At 34.5% G+C, this 24,457-nt stretch overlaps 2 protein-coding genes across 2 annotated transcripts in view; one reads left to right on the top strand and one right to left on the bottom strand.

The window, feature by feature from the left end:
• LOC140969548 (F-box/kelch-repeat protein At3g23880-like) overlaps nt 1–13,551 on the top strand; it is a 29,563-nt gene extending 16,012 nt beyond the window's left edge. The window contains exon 3 of the transcript XR_012173953.1: nt 12,722–13,551. The gene's annotated coding sequence lies outside the window, so the exon portion shown is untranslated. The remainder of the gene's footprint in view (nt 1–12,721) is intronic.
• Nucleotides 13,552–15,032: 1,481 nt separating this feature from the next.
• LOC140969549 (inorganic pyrophosphatase TTM2-like) lies at nt 15,033–21,230 on the bottom strand. Its single transcript, XM_073430923.1, has 11 exons — nt 19,414–21,230; nt 19,041–19,155; nt 18,498–18,693; nt 18,299–18,412; nt 18,003–18,176; nt 16,935–17,134; nt 16,523–16,649; nt 16,324–16,445; nt 15,884–15,989; nt 15,507–15,779; nt 15,033–15,427 (listed from the first exon to the last, which is right to left on the bottom strand). Exons 1-11 carry the CDS (start codon nt 19,748–19,750, stop codon nt 15,203–15,205), a joined length of 1,989 nt encoding a protein of 662 aa, XP_073287024.1. The 5' UTR covers nt 19,751–21,230; the 3' UTR covers nt 15,033–15,202.
• Nucleotides 21,231–24,457: the final 3,227 nt, after the last annotated feature.

The following is a 24,457-nucleotide window of genomic DNA, read 5'->3' as shown; positions in this document are numbered from 1 at the left end:
CATTTGAATTTTATTAACAAATTTCCAGTTGGCAAATTGCAGTTATACGCTCCCCAACCCCCGAATAAAACTCATTCTCTCCAAGAAATTAAAACCCATCATCCCAAGAAACTAAAACCCATCCAAGAAAACCCGTTTTTCTGCTCTTCCATTTAAATGGATTCTGAATTTGCAAAACTTTTCGTTGATCTCCCCGAATCTCTCAATCGATTTGCAAAACTTTTCCTTGATCTCCCTGAATCTCTCATGGTAGCCATCTTTAACAAAGTGAAGGATGCTAAAAGACTCTATCATTTCTACTCTGTTTCAGGGAAATTTGCGTACCTTGTTTCTCAGACACTCTCAATCTTTGTTAAAGTGCCATATGACATGGTTTATCTTCTTGAAAAAAAACTGAATGTCCAAAGGACCTATTGAACTCTCTCCATTGGTTTTGCGATGTAGGATTTCGCCTAAGGGCCTTCCCTCCCTCTCTTTCGGGACTCCGTTTGCCCCACCATCCCAAACCCCCTGGGCCAAAGCAGACAATTTCACAAGTGTGCTGGGGATGGTGGGCCAAACCTCAGAGAGGACGCTTAGTCCCGAAAGAGGGAGGGGGTGAAGTCCCTTAGGCAAAATCCCACATTGTTAAACCACGGGAGAGATATTAGGCATTTAAATGAGCGTGTAGCACCCCATTGTGACGCGTTTTAAATCCGTGAGACCATGGGTCAAAGCAGACAATTTCACAAGTAGGCTGGTCATTTACAATTACAGTAATTCATAACGTTACAATTGAAAGATAAAGCAGATGATTAAAATCACCGGAAAATAAATATCAGAGCTCAGCCTTAAAAATATTTTATGCGGAAAAGCTTATGACCGCTTGATTTTATGGGATGAATATATCATTCCCAGAGATATTTTAATTTTTTGTTACTTCAATTGACAAGAAAATTTTCAGTTACAAACCCCAAAAACCCATTTGAATTTTATTAACAAATTTCCAGTTGGCAAATTGCAGTTATACGCTATCCAACCCCCAAATAAAACCCATCGTCCCAAGAAATTAAAACCCATCGTCCCAAGAAATTAAAACCCATCCAAGAAAACCTGTTTTTCTACTCTTCCATTTCAATGGATACTGAATTTGCAAAAATTTTCGTTGATCTTCCCGAATCTCTCAATCGATTTGCGAAACTTTTCCTTGATCTCCCTGAATCTCTAATGGTAGCCATCTTTAACAACGTGAATGATGCTAAAAGATTCTATCAATTCTACTCTGTTTCAGAGAAATTTGCGTACCTTGTTTCTCAGACACTCTCAATCCTTGTTGAAGTGCCACATGACATGGTTTATCTTCTTGAAAATAAACTGAATGTCTAAAGGTCCTACTGAACTTTTTCTCCAGTGGTATTGCGATGTAGGATTTCGCCTAAGGACCTCCCCCTCCCCCTCTCTTTCGGGACTCCGTTTGCCCCACCATCCCAACTCCCTGGGCCAAAGCAGACAATTTTACAAGTGGACTGGGGATGGTGGGGCAAACCTCGACGAGGACGCTAAGTCCCGAAAAGAGGAGGGGGTGAAGTCCCTTAGGAAAAATCCCACATTGCCAAAGCACGGGAGAGATACTAGGTATTTAAATGGGCGTGTAGCAACCTCTTGTGACGCGTTTTAAATCCATGAGGTCATGGGCCAAAGCGGACAATTTCACAAGTAGGCTGATCTGTTACAATTACAACTACGAAGGTGGTGCAAAAGAGGTTTTGCTGGAAAAGAACCGGCCAACATTATGGGATAGTCCAACTCGGATCAAATATATCACCGCGCTTCAAGAAAAATTCCCATCCCTCAAGAAAATATCATCTCTTGACTATGCAAATCAAGGTGTCATCGACTTCGGAGATGGAGTATTAGAAACAGAAGCTAAGCTTGATTTGTACATAACTATAAATCTTTAATATTCGGAGTGATTGCTTCCTTGGATGGAGTCTAGCTCAGCCTTGAAAATATTTAATGCAGAGAAACTTATGACCGCTTGATTTTATGAGATGAATATAACATTCTTTATATTTATGAAAAGCTTTAATATTTATTTTCCGGTGATTTACTTATCTGTTTTATCTTTCACTTGTAACGTGATGAATTACTGTAATTGTAACAGACCAGCCTACTTGTGAAATTGTCCGCTTTAACCCATGACCTCATGGATTTAAAACGCTTCACAAGGGGTTGCTACACGCCCATTTAAATGCCTAGTATCTCTCCTGTGCTTTTGCAATGTGGGATTTTTCCTAAGGGACTTCACCCCCCTCCTCCTTTCGAGGCTTAGCGTCCTCGCCGAGGTTTGCCCCACTATCCCCAGTCCACTTGTAAAATTGTCTGCTTTGGCCCAGAGAGTTTGGGATGGTGGGGCAAACGGAGTCCCGAAAGAGAGGGGGAGGGGGGAGGTCCTTAGACGAAATCCTACATCGCAATACCACTGGAGAAAAAGTTCAGTAGGACCTTTAGACATTCAGTTTATTTTCAAGAAGATAAACCATGTCATATGGCACTTCAACAAGGATTGAGAGTGTCTGAGAAACAAGGTACGCAAATTTCTCTGAAACAGAGTAGAATTGATAGAATCTTTTAGCATCTTTCACGTTGTTAAAGATGGCTACCATTAGAGATTCAGGGAGATCAAGGAAAAGTTTCGCAAATCGATTGAGAGATTCGGGAAGATCAACGAAAAGTTTTGCAAATTCAGAATCCATTGAAATGGAAGAGTAGAAAAACAGGTTTTCTTGGATGGGTTTTAATTTCTTGGGACAATGGGTTTTAATTTCTTGGAGGGAATGAGTTTTATTTGGGGGTTGGATAGCGTATAACTGCAATTTGCCAACTGAAAATTTGTTAATAAAATTCAAATGGGTTTTTGGGGTTTGTAACTGAAAATTTTCTTGTCAATTGACGTAACAAAAAATTAAAATATCTCTGGCCATCACTTTTTTAGTTTTACCCGTTAAAGAAGATAAAATAGAATCTTTTCGCAAGTAGCCCAACCCAAGAAAAATAGTGGGTTCGTACAGACAACCGTTTTGTAGTTTTGATAGAGCGTCTGAAAACGATATGAAAGTGGCTAGTATATGATTTAGTTGAATGAAAATATATTGTTTAAAATTGTTATTATTATTTATTATTATATTTAGATTTTTCTTAATAGATGGTGATCGGTCATGGTATCCATAGTCTCGCTTCTTTCTCTGCCAATTTCGGATTTTGATTAGCTCCTCCCCGTCGTCGAGCTAGATCGATTCGACTTTTTCCCCTGACCCCGACTACTGAGATAACATGGCCATAAGCTAATATTGCATAGTGTGAACGTTACTGTGTCTTATTTTATTATTTGATTCCCTAAATTATCTGCTTTCATTTTATTTTTCTTTCGGGTTTTTCATTGTAAATTGCCAATTTATTATGAGTGACTACTTATCTGCTTTATCTTTCACTTGTAACGTAATGAATTACTGTAATTGTTACAGACTAGTCTACTTGTGAAATTGTCCGCTTTGACCCATGGTTTCATTGATTTAAAACGCGTCACAAGGGGTTGCTACACGCCCATTTAAATGCCTAGTATCTCTCTCGTGATTTAGCATTGTGGGATTTTTCCTAAGGGACTTCACCCCTCCTCCCCTTTTTGGGACTCAGCGTCATCACTGAGGTTTGCCCCATCTTCCCCAGCCCACTTGTGAAATTGTCTGCTTTGGCCCAGGGGGTTTGGGATGGTGGGGCAAACGGAGTCCCAAAAGAGAGGGGGGAAGGCCCTTAGGCGAAATCCAACATCGCAAAACCACTGGAGAGAAAGTTCAGTAGGTCCTTTGGACATTCAGTTTCTTTTCAAAAAGATAAACCATGTCATATGGCACTTCAACAAGGATTGAGAGTGTCTGAGAAACAAGGTACGCAAATTTCTCTGAAACAGAGCAGAAATGATAAGAGTCTTTTAGCATCCTTCACCTTGTTAAAGATGGCTACCATGAGAGAATCAATGAGATCAAGGAAAAGTTTTGCAAATCGATTGAGAGATTCTGGGAGATCAACGAAAAGTTTTGCAATTTGCCAACTGGATATTTGTTAATAAAATTCAAAGGGGTTTTTGGGGTTTGTAACTAAAAATTTTCTTGCCAACTGTCGTAACAAAAATTAAAAAATCTCTGGCCATCTATGCTTTACTTTTATCGGTTAAAGACGATAAAATAGAATCTTTCCGCAAGTAGCCCAACCAAAGGAAAATAGGGGGTTCGTATAGACAACCGTTTTGTAGTTTCGATAGAGCGTTTGAAAATGGCATGAAAATGGCAAGCATATGATTAAGTTGGATGACAATATACTGTTTAAAATTATTAATATTATTTATTATTATAGTTAGATTGGTTTAGTTTTCAATTTCGATTCATTTTTTTGTATCTTTCAGCTCATAGCTTCAGCTCTGCTTCTTCAATGAAATTCATTTTGTTTCTCTAATATGGTATCAGAGCCTTTTATCAAATGATATACACGCAATTTAATGCAAAAATTAAAGGGGTTCGGAGTGATAATGCTCCAGAACTCAATTTCACAAATTTTTTTCTTCAAAAAGGGGTTGTTCATTTCCACTCTTGTGTTGAAAGACCACAACAAAACTCTGTTGTTGAGCGTAAACATCAACATATTTTGAATGTGGCTCGAGCACTTGTTTTCCAATCCAACATTCCTTTGGTCTATTGGCCCGATTGCATTCTTACTTCCATTTACTTGATTAACAGAATTCCATCAGTATCACTTGCAAATAAGTCCCCTTTTGAGTTGTTGCACCACAAATTGTCTTCCTATTCTCATTTGAAAGTATTTGGCTGTTTGTGCTTTTCCTCAACACTTGTCTCTGCTCGAACCAAATTTTCATCTCGAGCCATTAAATCTGTTTTCATGGGATACCCTACAGGCTACAAAGGGTATAAATTGTTGAATCTAACAACTAATGAGGTCTTCATCTCCCGGGATCTTGTCTTTCATGAACACTCTTTTCCTTTCAAAGATATCCCATCCTCAAGTATTCCTTCTGATTTTTTTTTTCTGATAGTGTCATACCTACCAGTGACTCCTCCTTACTCATTCCATCTAATTTTCCAAAGCACACAAGATCCAATCGCCTCATCCATACCCCACATCATCTTCGTGATTATCACTGTTTTACAATTACATCTGATCTTCCTTGCACAACAACACATCCTTTGTCCACCTATCTTACTTCTCATCGACTTTCCCCTACTTTTTCTGCTCTAGTCAGCAATATATCTTCCATCCTTGAACCATAACATTACTCTCAAGCTGTTGTTTCTCCTGAGTGGCGACAAGCAATGGCTGATGAACTCAATGCTTTAGAAGTAAATAACACTTGGTCAATTGTCTCTTTGCCACACGGCAAATCTCTAATCGGCTGCCGTTGGGTGTACAAGGCTAAATTCTCTGCTGATGGTTCCCTCCAGCGTTACAAGGCATGTCTCGTTGCCAAAGGGTACACCCAAAAGGAGGGTATTGATTACCTTGAAACGTTCTCTCCGATGGCTAAACTTGTAACTGTCAAAGTATTATTGGCCTTAGCTGCTGCTCAAGGTTGGTTTCTAATTCAACTTGATGTCAATAATGCTTTTCTACATAGTGATCTCTTGGAAGAGGTTTACATGTCTCTGCCCCAAGGCTATTGCAGAGAGGGAGAGAATTTACCTCAAAATGCTGCGTGTAGACTTCATAAATCCATATATGGTTTGAAACAAGCCTCTAGCCAGTGGTTTGCAAAATTTTCAGCCGCATTATTAGACATAGGTTTTACTCAATCTCATGCTGATAATTCCTTGTTTCTACGGACAAAGGGAAGTGCCTTTGTTGTTTTATTAGTTTACGTTGATGATATTGTTATTGCCACCAATTGTGAAAAAGAGGCCAGTGATTTAAAAACACATCTTGACACCAAGTTTCGGTTGAAGGACTTGGGAGAGTTGAAGTATTTCCTAGGCATAGAGGTGGCTAGATCACAATGTGACATTTCGATTTGTCAACAAAACTATGCTTTAAAACTACTCACAGAAGCTGGTCTTCTTGGATGCAAACCGAGATCTACACCTATGGATGCAAACACTAAACTTTCTCTTGATGATGGGGAGTTGGTTTCCAATCGTACTGCATACAGAAGATTAATTGGACGTTTCATATACCTCANTAATAAATAATAATAAAAATTTTAAATAGTATATTTTCATTCAACTGAATCTTATACTAGCCATTTTCATACCATTTTCAGACGCTCTAACGAAACTATAAAACGATTGTCTGTCCGAACCGCCTATTTTCCTTGGGTTGGGCTACTTGCGAAAAGATTCTATTTTATCGTTTTTAACCGGTAAAACTAAAAAAGTGATGGCCAGAGAAATTTTATTTTTTGTTACGACAGTTGGCAAACAAATTTTCAGTTACAAACCCGAAAAACCCATTTGAATTTTATTAACAAATTTTCAGTTGGCAAATTGCAGTTATACGCTCCCCAACCCCCGAATAAAACTCATTCCCTCCAAGAAATTAAAACCCATCGTCCCAAGAAATTAAAACCCATCCAAGAAAACCCGTTTTTCTGCTCTTCCATTTAAATAGATTCTGAATTTGCAAAATTTTTCGTTGATCTCCCCGAATCTGTCAATCGTTTTGCAAAACTTTTCCTTGATCTCCCTGAATCTCTCATGGTAGCCATCTTTAACAAAGTGAAGGATGCTAAAAGACTCTATCATTTCTACATTGTTTCAGAGAAATTTGCGTACCTTGTTTCTCAGACACTCTCAATCCTTGTTGAAGTGCCATATGACATGGTTTATCTTCTTGAAAATAAACTGAATGTCTAAAGGTCCTACTAAACTTTTTCTCCATTGGTATTGCGATGTAGGATTTCGCCTAAGGGCCTTCCCTCCCTCTCTTTTGGGACTCCGTTTGCCCCACCATCCCAAACCCCCTGGGCCAAAGCAGACAATTTCACAAGTGGGCTGGAGAAGGTGGGGCAAACCTCAGAGAGGACGCTGAGTCCCGAAAGGGAGAGGGGGGGTGAAGTCTCTTAGGCAAAATCTCACATTGTTAAACCACGAGAGAGATACTAGGCATTTAAATGGGCGTGTAGCAACCCCTTGTGACGCGTTTTAAATCAATGAGACCATGGGCCAAAACGGACAATTTCACAAGTAAACTAGTCTGTAACAATTACAGTAATTCATCACGTTACAAGTGAAAAATAAAGCAGATAAGTAGTCACTCATAATAAATTGGCAATTTACAATGAAAAACCCGAAAGAAAAATAAAATGAAAGCAGATAATTTAGGGAATCAAATAATAAAATAAGACACAGTAACGTTCACACTATGCAATATTAGCTTATGGCCATGTTATCTCAGTAGTCGGGGTCAGGGGAAAAAGTCGAATCGATCTAGCTCGACGACGGGGAGGAGCTAATCAAAATCCGAAATTGGCAGAGAAAGAAGCGAGACTATGGATACCATGACCGATCACCATCTATTAAGAAAAATCTAAATATAATAATAAATAATAATAACAATTTTAAACAATATATTTTCATCCAACTGAATCACATACTAGCCATTTTCATATCGTTTTCAGACGCTCTATCGAAACTACATAACGGTTGTCTGTATGAACCCACTATTTTTCTTGGGTTGGGCTACTTGCGAAAAAATTCTATTTTATCTTCTTTAACGGGTAAAACTAAAAAAGTGATGGCCAGAGATATTTTAATTTTTTGTTACTTCAATTGACAAGAAAATTTTCAGTTATAAAACCCATCGTCCCAATTACTCGCCCTGACTTGACTTATGTTGTGAACAAGCTCAGCCAATATGTTTCTAAACCACGCACATCCCACATGGAAGCAACATTGAATGTTTTGAGATATATAAAAGGAACAATTGGACAAGGCTTGATCTATAAAAATGCTTCTGATTTGAAGCTTAAATTTTTCTCAGATGCAGATTGGGGTTCATGTCCTGACACACGAAGATCAGTCACAGGTTTTTGTGTGTTTCTTGGTGAATCTATGGTGTCTTGGATACCAAAGAAGCAACAAACAGTCTCCAGGTCTTTCGCCGAAGCCGAATACAGGTCTATGGCAGCAGCAACTTGTGAAGTTATGTGGATCAGAACATTACTTAAAGATTTGAGGGTTAAAGATGATGAACCATCAATGCTGTTTTGTGATAGCCAAGCTGCTATACACATTGGTTCCAATCCAGTTTTTCATGAACGAACTAAACACATTGACATTGATTGTCATGTTGTGCGTGAACAAGTGCTAGCAGTAGTCATCAAATTGATGCATGTTTCTTTGGAGTCACAGCTAGCAGATTTATTCACGAAGCCTTTATTTTCCTCACGTTTTAAAAAGCTTCTAGTCAAGATGGGAGTACACAACATTCACTCACATCTTGAGGAGGAGTATTAGAAACAGGAGCTAAGCTTGACTTGTACATAACTATAAATAGCTTGACTTCAGTTGGTTTAGTTTTCAATTTCGATTCATTTTTTTTGTATCTTTCAGCTCAGAGCTTCAGCTCTACTTCTTCAATGAAATTCATTTTGTTTCTCTAATATGGAGGTGTCAAAGATATGAAGAACGTGGATTTAATGATGGCTGATCTTCCACACGAGGAGATGGAGGTTCTTGCAAAGAAAATATGGAGGATACCGATGATGGAGCTCCCCCTCTCTGGAACTAGGATAAAGAATGTCCACTTCTAGAAACAAAAGACAATGGTTTAGAGGAGTTCATGATAAAAAAAAACGCATTTCCAGAAGCCGAACTCTATGAACTCGTTCACATCATAATGCAGGGCCAACCGTCGTCGTTCGAAGCTGTCAAAGTCACTCGACAAATTTCATTTTCTTCTATAAATGAATGATTTCATTTTCTGCTTTTAAATGTGAAATTCTATGATGAGATACTTATTTTTTCTGGTACAAAATAAAAATTCAATGCAATTCACAGAACCGTGAATGTGTTTTCTAAATTGTTCCTGTTTTGCATTTCATTTGATAAAGAATGATGGATAATAAGACCCAACTTCATTGTATTTAATTTTAATGATCAATTACTTAATTATGGGTCTTTTGGGAATAAAAACATTATACTTTAACATTTTTATTTTTCTGTATACAATTTTTAGATAGTTTTTCAGAATTATAATTTTACAAAATTTATTATTTTAAATTTTTGAATATCAAATCCAAATTTAATATAATTAGCTAAAAATAAATACATAAGATAATGTGATATTAAATTTAAATAAAATATTAATAGCAGCTAAATTAAGAGTAGTTGATAAATCTAGGAAAAGACCAATAAAATTTTTCAGATAAATGAATAGATTAAAACAATTTGCTACATTAAATTTTTGTTATATAATTTCTCATTAAAAACATCAAGACATATAATTTTGTTCATGCACGTACCGCTAAACATCTCTCATTTTATGTGGTATATACTTTAAAGAAACTAATTAAACATCTTTAAAAAATTTGCTTAATAAACTTTTATTAGAATTTGTGACACTTATATGACCCAACTCTCGAGTTAAATGTGTTACCGATATGATTGAACTCTTGGAAAGCTCTCGTAAAAGTTGTGTCAAGATGTTTACGCTGCTGTGTGATTTGGTAAGTTATGAGCTTACATAAGTTGTAAAAAGAGGTCATACGAAGATATCAGATCTTCATAAAGTAATATTGATAGACGTATATGAATATGGAGACAACACCAATACACCAACAACAAATAAGAGCAAAACTGATATTTGTAAGGTGCTACAAGACAATATTAGCAGCAAGACACACTCCTCTCTGAACTATCAACCCGTCGCTTACTATGTCTTAATAAAATTTATTCACAAATTAATAAGATTATATTATAATTCTAAAAATATAATCATTAGGATCGGTAGAGATGTTTAAAAGAGATAAATAAACAACTCACTTTTTTTTTTGTCTAAAACTTTTCAATTAATCTCAACTAGTGTTAACAGTCAAAATCATATTCTCGATCGTTTAAGTTCAGCAAACAAGTTGATTAAGTAGTGCGGAATGAGTCCACGGAGCTTAGGGATCCATGGGTTATATCAAAATCAGGTGAACAAAACGCATTAGGCCAATATGAATGAAAGGTTAGCAACGTACAATTGACTAAGAGGCTCGTTCATAGAATTTCGACGAATAAACTCTTCCATGTCATTTTTTTTATAGAAGGATTCAATTGATCTAATTATTATCAACTAATTAATTTCAAAATTTTCAGAAATATTTATTTGATTCAGGAGGTACGAATATTTCTTTATTCTATGGTGATCTAACTTGACATAGATTAATTGATTGGTTAGTTTCAAATTATTGTGAATTTACAAAATGAAAATGATATTAACTTCTATACAATCTTCTTTTACATGCCGAGAAGAAGTCTTAAAGTAATTTATTTAGACCATCAATAAATGAGCACGTGCAATACAAAATAATTCGTTAATAGATTTTCAAAAATTAAATTTTGAATGGAAAATTACGACTCGTTTTTTGACTTTTCATATTTTTGAGTTGATTGCAAATTTTGTTGTTAATTACAAAATCTATCATGCAAGACTTTTAATTATCTTTGCGGAGCCTATATATAGTACTGTGTTCATTTCCACGTACAATAAAAAAGCACATACAATAATTTTGTTCATTCACCGCTATTGATTTATATTTCTGATGTTGTATGGACTTCTGTTCTATTTTATGTTCCGACTGATTTTATTTTCCGGTCTCCTTTTGTTTGCGTATATTTCGGTGTAGAAGGTTACGACATAATAAGCTTTGTTTGGAGTGTGGTGTTCATCAATTTTAAACAAAATTTGGTCAATTCATTAATAATTTACTTTTGTTTAGATACTCAGCATTTTGTGTCTAAGTTTGTTGAGTTTTTTCTGATTTAAGTGATACAATTTGTTTCAGGAATAATCTCATTTATTTACTGTTTTTCGGTTTAGTTTCATAATTTGTTCCAACAAAAGTTAGTGGAAATGGATAGTGAAAATAAAGGAAAATGTGTGTGTGTGTTTTTTTTTTTTTTAAGGAAAGGTGATTGAGAATAAATGATGGTGTTCGGTTTGAATTTGATGGCAGAAAAATGGTCTCCTAAAGATGAAATTAATTTAATTCAGAATTAGAATAAGTTTATAACAAATTATATAATTGATTAAATTAAAATTTAACGGTCTTTCGAAGTAGACTCGAGTAATTCATAAGAGTTACACATTAATTATATATATAACTCCGTTGGATTTCAAAGTTTTCCATAAATCTCATTTATTAGTTTATGTTGAGAATTAGAATCGTCTGGTCAGATTGAAAATACATGTTTCTTTAAAAAAATTCATGTGAGACCGTCTCATAGGTTATTTCTGTAAGAATGATATTCAACTTGACACAATTCATGAAAGAATATTACTTATAATATCAAAAATATTACTTCTCATTGTAAATATAGGTTGGACATACCCATCCCTTGATTTGTTTTCACCAAAGAGACCAAAATTTCTAATTCTTGAAACTCTTAAAAACTCTATGATACGATGGATTGGGGAAGAGATTCTCCAACCCACCCATCATCAATACAAGAAAAACCAAGCGACCCTTGAAGCTCAAACACCACCAATCAATGGAGGAATCCTCAATCTTCCAGAAGAAATGATAGTGGAAATACTTACAAGGCTACAAGTCAAATCACTCTTAAGATTCAGGTGTGTGTCCAAATCGTGGCTCACATTAATATCTAGCCAACAATTCATCAAAACCTACCTCAGTATTTCCAGACAGGACAGGAGTTTATCTAATTACAGAATCATGTTAACCATTTCCGAGACCTCAAACATTGTCCATTGAGCTCCGTGATGCATGAACCTTCGACCGATGCATGAAGTATTGATTATCCTAAGAAACATCCGCGAAGTATTGTTCGGGTTATGGGTTCCTCTGATGGTTTGCTTTGCTTGGTTTCAAAAGAAAAAAAAATTGTTCTTGTGGAACCCATCCACCAGAAAATCGAGAAAGTTGCCGCCTGTGAATTTCATAATTAAACGAGGCTTCTCCTCTATTTTCCCTCGTTTTGTGTGCTTTAACTTTTATTTACAAATTACATAAGATTGCTTGGTGAGATGGGAATTGTGATTTCATCTTGGGTCTTTATTGTTTGATTTATAAAAATCCACTTTTTATCGATGTAAATTACCAAGAGCCGTGGCATGAACTTTGTGAATAGATTCTTGGAAGACAATGCACAAGTTCCAAATTGTTGTCCTTTAATTTCCTCCCAATATGCTTATAAAAGCGTATGCCGTATAGATCGTTGTGGCATGAACTTTGTGAATAGATTCTTAATTAGCTTCCTATGGATTAGTTCCGGTTGTACAAAAAATGGCATTGTCAAATTAATTAACATACCAATGACACAAGACTGAAATATAACAAGAATAAACAAAAGTTGAATCTATATATTGAAAGATTTTGATAAGATTAACTTTCTGGGAAATAACAAAAAAGTTGAATAGAATGAAATCTAGTTAGCCAAAGATGAGGGATTGTACGAAATCGATAACAAGTGATATCTCGCCGTCGGCTCTGACCGAAAGCCCATGCGGCATATAGGGAGTTTCCTTCATCATGGTGGCGGCAAGTTCACGGTATTCTTCCTCTTCAAAGGAAACCATCTCATGGCAAGCTTCAATTTCTTGGATGGAAATAAGAATCGCATCCTTCACCACACATCCAGAACGTGGCAATTTGACCAAGGGAGCTATCCATGCATTTATACAGAAATCCATCCACAGCTTTTGCTTTGTTCTTCTGGAAATATCTTCTTCCCAGACAAAACTCCCATGATCCACGGATTCAACTGCCGAAATATTCTTCAAGTTGGGAAATAAATCGAGAAGCACTTCCGTATAAGCAAACCTACGCCTGAAATGTAACATGTGCCTGATAATCGAAAGAAGAAAAGCAGTACAATACCCAAGTTTGGACTCAGACGTGGCTTCAACCATGCCTGTAGTCTCATCAATACGGCACTCGGCTGAAACTAAGATGAAGCTGGATGAATCCGATTTATACCCAAGTAAAGGCACGGATCTTCGTAGTTTCAAAGGGTACGAGAATTGGATAATTACAGATTCAACGCAAGAGAATTTTTTCAGAAAGTCGAGAATTTCCCGTGACCAAGGATAACTACTATAGTTATCACAACGAATTTGCACGGAAATAGAGCGAGTCTGAAGAGCAAGTGCGGCAAAAAGCTTGGACACTGAACAACAAACGGACAGACATTTGGCATCAATGATTTTGTCAAAAATATAGACGATTAGCTCTCTTGGAAGGCGATCGAAATAACTCTCTTCCATCGTTTCCCACAAACACTAGAATCCCAATTACCTTTGGGGTTGAAACCCTATAAATAATTATAATATATTCTCTGTTTTCCACTTTCCCTTGGGATTTGTAATATTCCATGGGTGAATCTTTTTCAGAATTTATTTTTTGAAAATAAATCTAATTATCTAAAATTACAAACAAACTTAAAATAAGAAAAGGATAATGTGACATTATTTAAAATCTCAAACCTCATTCCATATATATGTCCTTTTCAATCACATTCTTCCTTGAGTAGGTCTCTTGTGAGAAGATCTCACGAATTTTTATCTGTGAGACGGGTCGATCCTACCGATATTCACAATAAAAAATAATACTCTTAGCATAAAAAGTAATACTTTTTTATGGATGACGCAAATAAGAGATCTGTCTCACAAAATACGACCCGTGAGACCGTCTCACACAAGTTTTTGCCTTCTTGCTTAGTTTTATAAGAAAAAGGAAAAAAGAATTAAATATAACATTAATTACAATATATACACGTAGAGGTGATCAAATTTCCTGAAAAACCGTCTGTATCGCATCGTTATATCCAAAATTTTATAATAAACCACGATTTCGAAAAAATTATCAAACAGCACCGCATGCAACAATTTACTGACAATTTTTAGGGAAAACCGTATGAACATCATCGCATAATTTGATAAATTTATATTTTTATTAATTATGATACACAACATATTCATTTGATTTCTAACCTAAATATATGTTTCTAAAGTTTTAAAAAAATTCCGAGTGACTAAGCAAAACATACTTTTATCTTATTTCTTATTATTTTATTATTCGTTATGTCTTCTTTATTCTCAAATTCTCAAACTTATTTCAGGACCATAACTCTATTGAAACAAAGATAAATCTCATTTACTCAATCGTCATTTATGTAAATATAATGTAAGTATAAATGTAACTTTAGTCGATCTCCTCCTCCGCGTGTCTTGTAATCAAGAAAAAAAAAATTTAAGACCAACCAAAATCTACCTGACTATCACTTTTACTGAAACATATCACATATAATCAAATTATAGTCTCGATGATCTTTATTCTTTCCAACTACTGATTGAGATATATAAATAAAATAATATGATTTTCTTGCCAATATTTCATTTTCTAAATTTATAATTTTAGTATTCTATTATATTTTCTTAGAAATTATGTGACCTTTTATAACAAATTTATTTATGCTATTATCTTTCAATAAAACTAATAAGTATCGTATTTTGTCGTATTCACTCATAATTGCTTAATATTATGCTTTAAGCAAACTTATGCTTCAATCTTGAATTCATTATTTCTTAAAGCCGAAACCAATCGAAACTGTGCATTAATTTTTACAAAAAATATGATAACTTTAAGAGTTATATTAAAAAAAAAACCGCAAATGGTAAGACTTTTAGAAAACTCGAACGATACATAACAATTCAGTTTGAAATTAGTACCGCCCAAACTAAAACATGATCACCCCTATGCATACATGTCATGGTGGTTAGAAGTCAACATGTCTACTTTCAACGTCAAAAAAATATGAACACCCTCCTCAAACAAAACTCAAATCACTTTCAAAACCCCGAAATATAGGGTCGAATGATCCAGGCAAAATCTAAATTCCCGATCAGAAGGGTGGCATTGCAAATCATTCGGAGATATTCGGTGACATGCTACATAAAATCGACATGTCAACTAATGAGTTAGTTATGTCAGATAGGATCACTTTCGGGTTAAAAATCCTTTGAGCAAAAATATTCCCATCCCACCAACAGCCAGCGATGCTAAGACCATGGAAATCCTGATAGCTTCAACAACTGGAATTTCACCTCTGTCGTGTCTTCTATCGCGATGTGATCTTGTGGAGCTCACATGTTCTCGTACAAGGTTGCTAAGATTGTCGAGCTGATGCACGACTTGACGTTGTCCACGAGTTATGTTCGATAGCTGCCACAAAAGTCCGACCAAAATCACGGTAACTAGTGTAACCAAAAGAACTTCACACAGAAAGACAATGAAGTAATACCTCTTCCATTAAAGAAGACTCTTTTGCTAGTTGGGTGGAAGATGAGGAATTTGTCATTACGAATCCGCTTAAAGAACCATTTCCTAGACCAGATATGGAATAGGAAGTTGTGGCTGACCCGTTACAGGACGAATCATGTAATGCGATGTTTTGTGAACTGGGAGAACCTCTTTTGCTATTTAGCTTTGAATTTAGCTCTTCAATGCGAGATGTGAAATCGTCCATACGATCATTTAGTGTAGAAATTTGTTCTGAAAGCTGCATTATAGCTCCCTGTAGTTTATAAGTTGAAAACGGTAATCAAATCAAGCGAGATGAATATTATTATGTATGAGAAGCTTACATACATTAGTATTTCAAAATTTGAAGTACTTTACCTGACTTGCCAAAGCTGTTGGTGAGTCTATGATTCTATCATCGAATCTTCTGTTCATCTTCGACATGTTCTTATCTGTGCGTCCCGTGTATGAGTGTGACATACCACTGTTAAATCAAGCAACAAAAATGTTCAAGGATATTATGACCTATGACTTGATTAAACGGTAACTGCTACTCACAAAAATCACATATAATATTAATGGACAAATACAGATTGAATCGAGACAGTTAAAACTTTTACATTTGAGCTTACAAGAAATGAAGTCCCATTAATTGCAAGGAACACTTTCATGGCAAAAACACAATATCGATATAAATATGCATTATTAAATACAGCTTAATAGCACAACAGATGATTAAAATTCATACAACATAAAAGTATGTACACTATCAAGAAGTAAGAACATCTGGAGAATTAAGCATAGGATAACAAGTACACCTTTTGAGATTCTTGATTCTTGTTGCGGCCCTTTCAGCCGAGACTCTGGAAAGTGCTTCCTTAGGACTTGAGATAAGATCCTCATCTATGCTAAGTTTGGTTTTCAAATCCTCAGGCAATGCCTGTCAATATCCCAGATTTGAAATGCGTTAGGAAAAAAAATAAGAAGCATAAAGGGAGGCTCGGTTATTTGTCATACCATGACGTCATTGATAATTTTCTCAAGCTGTATTTGTTCGATATAAGTATGTGGAACATATGAACCTTCCAATCCCAGCTGTTCAGCTACACATTTTACAACAAGGCGGTCTCTACCTTGTACATGTCTCAAATAAAGCAGGATCAACATCATAAACAACCACATGGAACGAAAATATGCCAGAGTCGAGCACTTCACTGTTTAGAGAATTATCTCATGAAAAAGGAGGAAATTTGAGCTATATACACGTTAATTATCAGGAGGAAGATCACGATAGGATGAGTAGAGACATGAAGAAAATTTAAATTGCATACATTTAAAAAATATCATGAAGTTGATAGTAGATGGCAAGCTTTAGTTAGAAAAAGTTCTGGCGTGGAACGGAAGGTGGAAACCGGTGGCAAAAGTGTACTCTACCTGAACGTAATGACGCTTTAGCTGTTCCAGCCAATCAATTTTCACACAGACTCTTTCATCCAAAAAGACATGGCTGCTTCTTTTCAGTATGGAGGCTATTGTGTAGCCCAAGGCCATCAATCCACCAAGAAGACGAACACTAACTTCAAATGTTATTCTTGGAGATATGACAAAGGGAGGATCAGTGACCCATTCCTACAGTTTATAAGCATGCCAGAGTAAGAAAAATTTAAAAGCTTTCACTATGTTTGTTTTCATTTTACTAAGCCGATTTATCATCCCACAAATAAACATAAAAATACTATCATTCTTTTTATTATCTTTCCCAAAATCCAAATTTCCTCTAACTTTTCACATCTCCCAACAAAATATTAGTTTTGATTAAACTGGATACAATTTTTAAAATATACTTTACAATCATATTATACTACTACTCAAAATATACTATTTTATCATCTTGATATTATTTTATCCAACCATTTCTAACATAATTTGACAAACCCCGTAAACAGAACCAAACATTGTGATTTGTTTTGATATCGTTGTGCTTTACAAATTCTTAGAGCCCAATTGGATAACGGCTAGGGAAAAAACTTTAATTAACAAAGCATGCACATTTTGCAAGTCATTTATTTTCTCTCTGTTTCCTAAAACCTAATATAACAGAAAAAATGTCTTTTCCAATAACCTCATGGAACTAAATTTATATACAACCACTAAGGAACATACTAACACGTTAAGAGCAAGAAATAATTTTCACTTCTGGCACACAATTAAATAAGTATTCACATTGTTGAGTACCTTTTCACATGTCAGCCATATACTTCAATGATGACCAGGGAAGGTAATGAATACCAGACTTTTGCACGTTGGAAGGAAGAATTTTTTATTTTAAAACAGATAAAATTAAATATAGTCACTCAAGCAGGCTCATGAGTTGATCCTGTTAGTCGTATGAGGTTACGACTAAATAACAGCACTCTCGGTTCATATATGGAGCTAGTAAAAGAATAGATAGTCACTCAAATCTCCGAATATGTCATATTGAATAGTAAGAGCAGACCTCAAACATAAGATTGTATTTTCCATCTTTATTACGCATCCTCAGGTAAGATTGGCAAGTCTCTGGATCTTCACCAGGCGGCAGAAGATAAATATCATATGTCTGTTCTGTACTTTCTGAATGCTCTCCAGACATGGCAGACTTAATTTGTTCCGGAGACAAATTTTTCAGGGACTGAATAACATGCATACAACAAAATTATATCAAGAGTCTACAAGTTATCACAGTACAATCTTCATGACTGAAACATCAATAAGTACAATAGATTTAGGTGAAATTAAACAATCCAAATTTACCTTCAATATATAGGTAGGACTTTGAAATCCAGTAAATGGGTTAAATTTGTTGGTAATTTTTATATGAGCTGTGCGGAGATCAGGTTCAATAAACGCCTTATACATAGGATATACCTGCAAGGAGAAGTGTGGCTGAGAACTTGTTGAACGGGTATGAGGTATTTCATGCTTTACTTAAATTATAACAAGGAATACACACGGTTTCAGATATTTGGTGAATTATTTCTTCTGGTTCCTGCCCAGCACGCTGTATGTCCCGTATAACCCGTTTTATGAGATCAAAGTGAACACCACCTGTCACAGATACCCGAAGATCCAGCAGAGGACGCAATTTTTCACTTAAAGCATAGATACCTTCTATAATCACAATACGAGAACTTGGGACTTCAAGAGTCCTACAATAGCATGTGACTTCATGAGATCACAAACATTAGACTCCACTGGCAGTAAAGAAGAGTGATGAGATAAAAGAAGTTTGCAACTTCAAATGAACCAGTCAACTTTTATAAAATTAAGATTTGTAAGTTTAAAAAACCTTCAACTTAAATTGCTAAAATAAAGGCGAGTAAAAAAGGAGAAGACTTCAACACCACCACCACCACCGCCCCAACAATAGAAGAAAAGAAAACAAGAAGACAGCTCTGCATCAAGAAATAATACTGCTCACTCAATAACTAAAATAGCCTCTGACAAAAAATTATAAGGGTTTTGATGAGTCAAAAGTAAGTGACTAGACACAGACCTGTATCCTGTGCGTGAACTGGATTTAAAATCATATATCGGGACTTCAGCCTGCTTCCCTGCCTTCAAATCATGAATGTTCTTCAGCAAAGTCTCATAGTCGGTCAATCGTGGGTCTGTGCATAATGTCAAATTTTGTAAATACCATCCAAGATGTGAAGTTATGAGAATTTTACAAAAGCATGAAGCATAAATTAATAAAGTAAGTTGCAATTATAAAGCGCCAAGGAAGTCTCAAATGTTCAGTTGAAAAAGAGGCAAAATAGAAAAGAATTTTCACAAAAAATCAGCCTACAACAAGAATCTCAGCCTGAAAATAATCAGTGATGCAGCGAGAAGTTTTTGAAGTAAGAAATAGCAGAGGCATATTTTACCATCAAAGTTTCCATCGATAATTCGACTCGCATCATTGTAATTGTCCATTGAAATGACAGCGATGCTTGGCATAAAATTAACAATCTTTTCAGTAAATACGGTCTTCCCAGCACCAGAGGGACCAGCTAATCCTATTAATACAAGTCCATCATTCTTCTGTGCCAACAACTGGCATGCCCGAACGACTACAAAAAACCCCTTCTCAAATGACAAATTATCAGGAATTGGAGCAATCTCATAACGATCTGAGTCCTTCCTTTTGACCAGTCTAACTTGATCTTTTAAGAGACCAGGTCTACGCTGAGTTGATTCAGAATTAGAAGTATCTTGGGCCATTGATGTCGTACTAGATTGTTCTGAAATTGAAAGTGTATAAGAATGCCCACCAAATGAAAAACAGATCAACTTAATTAGCTACTTTAGAGAGAGTAGACAAGGTCATGCATTTTAGAACTACATGAAAAAAAAAACTGATTCATCACATTGCAAGTGAACGATAAAGTAGAGAAGTAAAGTCATCAGAAAATAAATATCAAAGCTTATCATAAATATACTGACCCAAATAATCAGCAGTCATAAGCTTATTTCACATCCAAAAAAAATTTAAGGCTAATCAAGACTATATCAGGGGAAGTAGTCACTTGCCTCAGTAGACAATTTACGATGAAAAAAACCCAAATGCAAAACTAAACTGAAAGTAGATAATTTAGTGAATTAGAGAATAAAAGAAGCCACAGTAGTATTTCACACCATGCAGTATCAGCATTCAGCAACATTATGTTATGTTATTTCAACATAACAGAGATGGACCTACAGGTAAGGCAAGCACCGCAGTTTCTGCCCCAAACTAAAGCTCTTCACATTTTGATTTTTTCCAAAAAAGAGCGAGTTCTGGTGTAGCAGAATATAACAAGACACAGAGCCTAAATCCCAAGAGTCAGAAGCAGAGTTGAATCATCTAACCACTGTCTATTCCCTTATAAGTTTCACAACCATCGCACAACCACACACTGGCCAACCCCAAAAGGAAACTAAAAGACTTACAATTTCGATAATTCATAAATCAATCATCAAAATAAATTAAACGAATTGAGTATCAAGAGCATATCTTTCACTATACTATTGACATTTCATCCAAAGTATAATCAATTAAATGACATTAGCGTTGCACTGAGAATCAAAAGATGATCAACATTACAAAAAACGCGCAAAAATTACACGAATGCTCTAAACGAAATAAAACTGATACCCAGATCAACAAATCACCAGAAAATCAATTCTAAACAAAAGGAAGAAAAAAAAGTAACAATCTGAAGCAAAATAAAAGTTCTTGATACGCTTTTAGGTCTAGATACCAAAACAAACAGAACCAATGCAGCGTACTCGCAATAAGAGATCAAAATCAGTATCCCATTTAAAAAACAGAAAGAATCAACCCGTAAAACATTGGAGGGAAACAGATACACCTGAATTCACGATATCAATCTTCAAGTACACTAATCCCCTGTGTTGATACTCTGATTCAATTATAAGTGGGGTTCAACAAGGAAGGAAAAGTGTGGTGGTTTTTGAGCATTAAACTCTTTCATATGGGGTGATTGTTAGCATACGTGTTGGATTCTCCTTTTTCTGGATTTTCTCCATTTTCCCTCATTTTGTGTGCATACTTCTTTTTCTTTTTTTTTTTCAAACTGAACAAGATCGCTTGGTGAGATGGGAAATTGTGATTTCCTCGGGAGTTTGAGGGGAACTGGGAAATCTCGAGGATTTGCTGCGAAGATTTATGCACGACTTACAGAAGATCGTAGAAACTAACGAGGGGTTGGGTTTTTTATTTATAGAAATCAATGGAAAATTAATTTTAAGAAAACCAAAACTAAAATTTTAAGCATAACATATATTATTAATATTTTAAAATTTTTAAAAATTTTATATTTTAATATAATCTCTAAATATTTCACATAAACATTATTTGACATCAAAATATTTAAGGTTAAGAGCAATTATAAACCACCACAAATTTAAAATTTTTTAAAAATTAATTAATTATATAAGATTCATATAAAAAAATACTCTTCAATTCTTTTATGGCAAAAACTTGTGTGAGACTGTCTCACGGGTCGTATTTTGTGAGAAGGATCTCTTATTTGGGTCATCCATGAAAAAGTATTTCTTTTTATGCGAAGATTATTACTTTTTATTGTGAATATCAGTAGGGTTAACCCGTCTCACATATAAAGATCCGTGAGACCGTCTCACAAGAGACCTACTATTCTTTTAATATATGAAATTATTAGCACACAAATATTATGTATTAAAATGATATAAATCACAATAGAGCTTATCGAAATAATTTTTTTTTTAATCTTTATTTATATTTTAGAATTTGTAAATGATCATGTTACCTAGGACATTGATATTATTGTTAAAGCTTTCAATTTGGTTTGGTACGCGGTGCCAATCAAACATGTTACCAAAAAAAAAAAAAAAAAACCGACAACGGTGTTTGTTAAGACTTTAACACCACGTTTGGATTGCGGGTCAAGGTGGGCGACCAATCAATTTTTTTAAAAGAAATTATAATATTGTTCCAAATGACAATGAGTGGTGGTTTAGGTTCGATTGGGTTATGATTTGTATAATTGTAGTGTAAATGAGTAGGGAGATGAATATGAATTTATTTTACGTAAGTTATCTAAACAATAAAAATACATTTAAATCCCCGTCCGTCTAAACCTGCTATATTGCTCATGTGTGTGGACCTTTTTTCATAAAATTATTTCACATAAAAATTAATGTGATTGAGATGGTATAGTCTGAACGTTGAAAATAAATGTCCAAATAAGAAAGATTCAACAATGCTAAATTGACATAAATTTACGATATAACAGCACATGTAAAACTCGCCCAAAGTTCGTGCAAAACTTGAATTGTATTTGGATTGATGGATTTAGGTTAATTTGATTTCAATTCCAAATTTCAAATTCATTTTACATATCAGTGGAGTATAATAATTTTCTTGTTATGAGAGCATAAAAAACGTGGCGTTTGAGTTTCTGTACTGTTTGAAATACTAGAGTTGTACAATTATTATTAGCTATAATTTTTTATAAATTTACAAGAAATTTATCATTTTACCATCTGTACTAGAATAAGAGATTTTACGTTTATATTTTGACATGGTATAATTTAGATCAAATTTGAAATCTACACAACAAGCTTGTATTTCCAAATTTCTTGACAATTTCTCCATTCTCGTCTTTTCACACATTTTTTAAATCATAATAATAATTACTTCAATTTCAAAACCTAATTTTATCAATAGAGAAGTCTTTTTAACTATTTGAAAGCCTTGGAGTTTTGAACCACAGATGTTCAAATCAATGGACCAATATCCATTTTGAAAATTCATGTCCTATATAGTTAAAGGATTTCACAAATCTAGGCCCCCAATTGTTGAAAATCAAAGAGAAATTAGGTTATCGAAGACTCTCAACGTGTTCGGACTCATGAATTTGATTCGATAAGAGATATTTGATTTGAAAGATGAATTTAAATGAAGATCATATTGAGAATATTTAAAATTCACCACAGTTATTATTGAAATTTCATAATTTGATAATAAAGTGTATTTGAATTTCAACTTTATACATCCAAATAAGTCAATAAATTTGAAATTCATTGTCCTAAATAAGCACAACCTTAAAAAATTGAACGATGAATCAGGTCTGCATATACACTCAACTCCGATTCTTCCCAAACGAAAATTAACATGTTAATGGTTGGAATACAAAGTTTTATATTTTTTGATATATAAAAATAAGCGTCACTCAAATTTATTATATAAATACATCTTCAATTAGGATGTTTTTTTCCCAATAAATGGACATTGTATTGTTGGAACTATTTTTTAGGCTCACGTAATTTAATTAATTGTATGTGGACAAACTATCTAATAAAAGACCAAATAAAGAGATGTAATTAATTATGAATCTTCAAAATATTAAATAAATTGGTATGATTCACCTTATGTGCAGAAACATAGCTCAATTAAGTCTTCTATGATGAGTCGAAGACTGCTAAAGTTATATAAGACTATGGTCATGAGGCACACAGAATAGCACATATTATATATGGTATATATATTTTAGATCTCTCTCATTCTCTCATCTAAGACTAGAATAAAACGATCAATTATTTGTTGACTTAGAATATCTATAACTCCAACGCTAGATCAATCAATAGATTCTGATTCGTGTTTATTGCGATTTATATTTTTTGATATGGATTATTGACGTGTTAGTGATATATGTATTTAATTTATAGATTTATTTTATTAAATGTACAACAAGTATTACTCGGAAGTAATAAAATACATTGAGCATATCTAGACAAAAAATGAACATCAAGCATCAAATGTCTCATACAAATAATTGATGTGATTTTTGCATCAATTCAATGTGTTTTTAATTGTGTTTTAAGGAATATTTTTCTATAATTTATGTTTGACTTTTAGTTAATTAGGCAAAGGAATTAGTAAAGTCAAGAATAATATAATTGTAAAAACAAAAAGGTCATTCTCATGCCAAAGTCAGATATGAAATGAAAGTAAAATACAAATAAAATAAGAGTTCCAAGTCTGTGGATAAAGCCAGGAAATATCGGCCAAGTTTACTTCATTTTAAGAAAACCAATTTGGTGTTTTATAACATTTGTTTCAGAGGAAATATCTCTTACAGAAAAAAACATTGTTCATTTTTTTATTTGGTACAACATGTAGGACCGAGCGCTTACCGTTTTACCAAAAGCTATAGCTGGTGGTAATGGTGCAACTCAAATTTTTAAACCACACAGCAGCTCAAACACCATGATTCGATCGCTCTACCAAGCAAGGATAATTATTGCACCAAACACAACACTCTCAAATTTTGATCATGACAATTAGAGATGTGTATATCGGGTCGACTTACCATATATCGTATCGAAAATTATATTAATTGTACAGAAATTTTCGGTATATATAATTAACATACCAATTATACA

The sequence above is a fragment of the Primulina huaijiensis genome, unplaced genomic scaffold, assembly GCF_012295235.1.
Source record: "Primulina huaijiensis isolate GDHJ02 unplaced genomic scaffold, ASM1229523v2 scaffold42201, whole genome shotgun sequence".
In the NCBI taxonomy this organism is placed as follows: Eukaryota; Viridiplantae; Streptophyta; class Magnoliopsida; order Lamiales; family Gesneriaceae; genus Primulina; species Primulina huaijiensis.
Note: the sequence above shows the minus strand (reverse complement) of the source record. Positions and strands in the feature narration are given on the sequence as shown.